Source organism: Rhinopithecus bieti, unplaced genomic scaffold (assembly GCF_001698545.2).
Source record: "Rhinopithecus bieti isolate Rb0 unplaced genomic scaffold, ASM169854v2 scaffold_2735, whole genome shotgun sequence".
NCBI classification, from domain to species: Eukaryota; Metazoa; Chordata; class Mammalia; order Primates; family Cercopithecidae; genus Rhinopithecus; species Rhinopithecus bieti.
The window spans coordinates 125,134-131,336 of record NW_016804150.1 but is presented as its reverse complement, the minus strand read 5'-3'; the positions used below and the strand labels follow the sequence as shown (position 1 = coordinate 131,336).

Genomic DNA, 6,203 nt, shown 5'->3' with positions numbered 1-6,203 from the left:
AAAAAAAACAAAAGAAAAAAAAGAAAATTCCTAGTAATCAATAACAGACTTCCAGAACAAACAAGTGATTATAGTAAGGTTGCAGGACATAGGTTAATATACGAAAATCAATTGCTTTCCTATGTACCAGCAATAAACACCTAAAATTTGAAATTAGAAACACACCATTTACAATAGCACTAAAATATGAAATACTTAGGTATAAATTTAATAAAATATTTACAGGATTTATATGATGAAAAGAACAAAGCTCTGATGAAAGTTTGCATTTTCAATCACATCTTCTTTTGCAGAGTTTTACACACATATAATTATTTACAAATGTTGCCAAACTAATACTCATTTGTTCTCTGTCCAGATAATAAAATTAAATGATGAAAAAAATTAAAAAAGAGATATTGCATGATAATGGCTAAGAAGACTCAATATTGTTAAGATTTCAGTAAAGATGTGAGTTCAGACACCTCAGTAAAGCAGATATACAAATGGCAATAAGTATCTGAAAAGATGGTTAACATTGTATGTCATTATGGAATGGAAAATTGAAACAACACTGAGATACTATGGCAAGCCTATTACAATGGTTAAAATCTGAAACACTGACAATACCAAACACTGGCAAAGATGGAGGTCATTAGGATCTCATTCATTGCTGGTAAGGATGCGAAATGGTACAGCCACTTTGGAAGAAAGTTTGGCAGTTTTGTACAAAGCTAAACACAGTCTTACCATATGATCCGGCAGTCATGTTTGTAGGTATTCACCTGAGTTGGAAACTTATGTCTACAAAAAACCCTGCATGTATATGTTTATAGAAGTTTTATTCAAAATTTCCAAATATTGGAAGCAACTGAGACACATTTTTCAATCAGTGAAAAAATAAACAAGTTGTGGTATATTCACTCAATAGACTGTTATCCAGCAATAAGAAAAAATGAAATATCAAGCCACAAAAAAGTATGGGGGATGCTTTGATTCACATTGCTAAGTGAAAGAATCCAGTCTAAAGAGGCCACATACAGACCGCATGATTCTAACTACATGACATTCTAAAGAAGGCAAAACTACAGAGATACAAACAAATCAGTGGTTACTAGGAGTTCAGGGGTAAAAAGGGAAGGATGAGTTGGTGGATAGATTTTTACCATATGATTTGTATGATATGTAATCATGGATACGTGATGTTATACATTTATCAAAACCCATAAAACTATAAAACAAAGAATGAACCCTAATGTTAAATATGCACTTATGTAATGTATTAATGCTGGCTCATCAATTGTAATAAATGTACCATACTGATGTAAGATAAGGGAAAGAGTGCAGAAGGAGAGAGAGCATATGGGAATTTTCTATTTTCTGTTCAAATTTTCTAGAAACCTAAGTTGGCTCTAAGGTACAAAATATATTAATTAGAAAAGCTTTACCCATCAAAAACAGACAATTTAACTCACAACAAATTATTGATTACACATAGATATAAAATACACACATATAAATAACTATGCATCTACATATACACATCCAAATAAAACACATCTATTCACCATAAGTTTTAAATATTTACTCTGTTATTTTCCCTCTCTTAATGTAATGCTTCTACAGGGACTAACATGGTAAAGGAGAGGTGAGGAAATTTAGGCAGTGATACTGAATTATGCTTTCAAGAAATTTACTAGTGAATAGGACCGAAATGAATAGTCGTGAGAATCTTAGAGTCTAGGAAAGAATTATTTTTAAGCTACATAATTATGTCAGCTATAAAAATACGCAGTTAGTAGCTCATTAAATTTTATTCTGTAGTTATTTCACTTTCTTGTCAAGAAAGATGAATACTTGATATAAAACTACATACCAAAAAAAAGTTCAAATTTTCTCAATGCATGAAAATGTGAGTAAAAGAAAATAAGCACATACCAATAATTGATCGATGCTGACCATTAGAACACTCTCATATTGTTTGCCATCTTTACCTTCAATATCACAATCAGATGATGCTACTGGCAACAGAACAAGGATCAGGGGAGGAAGTCCAAAGATATACCTAAAAGAAACTAAATTCAACAGTAAATAAGAATGTGCTAAATGTTATATCATATTGCATTTGATTGTGGGGTTTCAATGGACTGGACCACTTATTTCTAATAATTTTAAAAATACATCTTGGTTTGGAGAGACTACAGGAAGAACCCCAAAAGTTGAACTTATGTAACAACCAAAGTGGAACAGTCTTTTGGAGTGTAGCGTCCTTTCACTTTTTTATTTTGCAATTACTCTTTAGGAAAGTGTAAAACAAGGGTGATGAAATCAGAGACTGCTTCTGAAAAGCACTCAAGGGTGTTAATCAATTTGAATTTATGTTGAACATCCCCATAAGAAAAGGCTACATTTCAAAGAGTTACATATTGTTGAAATGTTATGATGTACTGCACGTAATTGTATATTTTTGTAAAACTTGATGGTAGTTTGTATGTCTATTTGATATTGCAGGCAACACTGTGGGAGGGATTGCACTGTAACTATTGTAACTGCACTCTTTCTTTTTAATAATGAACCCTGAAGGGTTTACATTCCCAAAAGTCTTACAAAGTTTATGTTTGTATTTTGGGACTCCTCTCCTATCCTTTCACTATCTTCTGTCTCTGAATCCCCAGAGACTCAGATTCCTTTCAAACACAGTGCTGTCCAGCTTCTTGTCATGTTAGAAAAACTCAATAAATAAATTCACATCCTCAGATAGAAACCAATTATTTCTACCTGTTTTTGATAACTCTTCCCAATTAGGAGCAATTGTCTCATCAAAAGGACTGAAATAAATGGTATTATTTCAGGCAGAAAAATAGAAAGCCAGTGGTTCCCACAAACATTAAAATCTGATCATACAGGGACCTATTTCTTCATAAACCTGCCATAGTGTTTTATTTATATCTTTTTGTAAACTCTGAGGCATATTGATGATATATTTCCTGTGAATTTCCCAAATGAACTTTAATTGTACTCAAATGCAAGACATTTCACTTGTGTGCCTTCTCTGATTACGAGTACAAGCAACACTCCTTCAAACCCAAGGAACTAATATTGTGACAGCCTGAAGACTGTTAGGGATATCACAAAGTTTCCAGTAACACTGTCATCTATTATATCATGATCTGTCATATTAAACAATCAATAACACCTCCCAATAAATCAAATGACAAATGTTATTACAAATAGAGAACATTGTCTGGGCAGCAGTTATGAAAACAGACAAAAATCTAACTTCTCATCTGCATATGTGACAAGAAAATAAGAGAAACAAAAATCCAATAATTTTATTTATACAAATCTATTCATAACTCTGCCACTAAGTGCCTATATGCATCATGAGCATGAATTAACTCAGGAGACAGATAATGATGATGATGCTAGTTACCTTTAATTGAGTACCTGCCATGTGTCAGGAACTTTATATATAAAATCTCTAATACATATATATGTATATATGGGTGAGTGTATGTGTGTGTGTGCGCGCGTGTGTGTGTGCGTGTGTGTGTGTGTATATATATATATATAATTTGTAAATATCCAAAAAGATCTGCAAGTTAGTCTTTCTGTAACACATACATAGTAGGCGCCAGGTATGGATGCTAACCTGAATTTGTTGCTTTACCAGGATTTGATGGCCATAATCTATTGATAACATGTAATCACATTTGTCTTCTGAATGAAGTTTTGCCTCTCTCTTCTACTCCTGTTCCTTCATCCTAAAGATCCTCAGTGATTGATTGCTAACTTAAAAAAATAGTTTGGCAATTAAAAATGTACACTCAGATTTAAGGGGGACCAGAGCAGATTTCTTAATAATACATATTTAATATACTGTACAGTGGTGAAGTCTGTGTATCTATCACTTGAATAGTGAACATTGTACCCAATGGGTAATTTTGTAATCCTTATCCTCCTCCTGCTCTCCCACCTTTCCGAGTCTCCAATGCCTATTATTCCACTCTGTATGTCCATTTGTACCACTGTTTAGCTCCCAGTTATAAGTAAGAACATGCAGTATTTGGCTCTCTGAGTCATTTCACTTAGATAATAGCCTCGAGTTTCATCCATTTTGATGCAAAAGACATGATTTAACTCTTATGGCTGAGTACTATTCCATGGTATACATGTACCACATTTTCTTTTTTTTCTCCTCTCTTTTGGAGACAGGGTCTCACTCTGCTGCCCAGGCTGGAGTGCAGTGGCATGATCATAGCTCACCAAAGTCTCAAATTCCTGGGTTCAAGCGATCCTCCTACCTCAGCGTTTTGAGTAACTAGGACAACAAGTGTGCCCCACCATGCCCAGCTAATTTTTAAAAATTTGTTTTTAGAGGACGGCTCTTACTCTTTTGCCCAGGCTGGTCTTGAACTCCTGGGCTCAAGCAATCTTCCTGCCTTGGCCTTCTTGAGTGTCAGAATTACAAGCATAAGCCACCATGCCTGGCCATACCACATTTTCTTTATCCAATCCTCTGTTGATGGACATTTGGATGATCAATTGCTAGTTATTCATCAGATTCTGACCTTATAATCAGATTTGTATAGATTGTATGGAATCATACTTTTATTTTCTCTGTCATCTTACAGGTGTCCAAAAGATATACTTCAGGAGGAGTAGATGACAGGGGAAAAATTATATAACATATAACTTGAAACGAGCTTAAAGGAGAATATAATAAAATGATTAAATGCTAGAGTGAAAGCGATACTTTTACCATTATCATAAATATTATTTCAAAGGTCCAGCTTTTGTTTTAATACGTGAGGTTGTTTTACTTTCTATGAGTACTAGCTGTCTTCTTCACCCCAATTTTTAGTAGTTAAGTGCTCCCCACATTTAAATCAACCTATTTATTCACTGGATAGCATTTTGTCCATTCTTTCCAATGATGGTTGTTGGAAAATTCAGTCTTTTTGTGTATTACATATACTTTCTCAATTTTGAAACATAATTTGTCTTGCCTGTTAAGAGTGTTTTCTGTTGCCATTGTTGTCATTGAATAATTAGTCCCAGACAGACTGTGGCAATGTTAAAAGCACAGAGGTTTTGGAATATAGACATTTGAGACTTTTGACTTGCCAAGACAATGGTTTGTGTGACTGTGTAAATGAACAGCATCTCTTAAAATCACTTACCTGATTTCTAAAATGAAAACTTTAGACTAAATGATCTTTTTCATCTCGCAGACACCTTATTCTAAGAATCTACCTGGCCATCCAAATGCAGAAACTCTTTAGATCTGAAATTGCCTCAGGGACAATGCTGCAAACATACCTAGGACCTTGGACCCACATCTCATAGGTCCCCAGCTCTCCCATTAATGATGTAGCTTGGTAGTTTGGTCTGTAATTGAAGACCTTTCTCCTACATCACATAGAGAGTAACATATTAAGATTGGCTGGTTTGAGAGTGCTTTGGACATTGTTGTCACACCCACTCCCCACCATCCTGAACTTTTATTTAGGTTACCAAAAAGATAAACCATAAGAACAATGCAAGGCAAGAGTGGGCTTGTGGGATTGCCCTTACTTTCCCTGAAGAGGCTGAAATTGGAGAATTTGTTTTCAGTAGGGAATTTGGTTAAACCAGAATGAGGTCTGTCTAAAATTCTTGTTGGTTTTTAATGTAAGCCAAATAATACATTCAATCCTCAGATGCTTAAGTTATGGGGGTAAAAGTGAACATAAATAATTTTCTACAATCCATCAACTCCAGTATTTATCAGTCTTTAAAACCAGTTTTTACTGAATGTCCATTGCATAGACCTATTTTCACCGATAATTTGATTCCATAACCACTTCATGAGGAAGTAAGTAAGTACTACAAGTTATTCAAATTTATAGATGGAGAATCTGGGGCACAGAAACAGTTACGTAGGAAAACTCCAGGCAGGGCACGGTGGCTCACGCCTGTAATCCCAGCACTTTGGGAGGCCGAGGCAGGCGGATCACGAGGTCAGGAGATGGAGACCATCCTGGCTAACACGGTGAAACCCCATCGCTACTAAAACCAAAAAATTAGCCTGGCGTGGTGGCGGGCGCCTATAGTCCCAGCTACTGGGAAGGCTGAGGGCTGAGCAGGAGAATGGCGTGAACCCGGGAGGCGGAGCTTGCAGTGAGCGGAGATTGCGCCACTGCACTCCAGCCTGGGTGACAGAGCCAGACCCTGTCTCAAAA

General features: G+C 35.5%; 1 protein-coding gene across 1 annotated transcript in view; it reads right to left on the bottom strand.

The window, feature by feature from the left end:
* The window catches only part of IL7 (interleukin 7), a 70,823-nt gene that overhangs the window by 60,881 nt on the left and 3,739 nt on the right, over nucleotides 1-6,203 (bottom strand). The window contains exon 2 of the mRNA XM_017866857.1: nucleotides 1,918-2,054. Coding sequence (XP_017722346.1) covers nucleotides 1,918-2,054 — 137 coding nt within the window. The remainder of the gene's footprint in view (nucleotides 1-1,917; nucleotides 2,055-6,203) is intronic.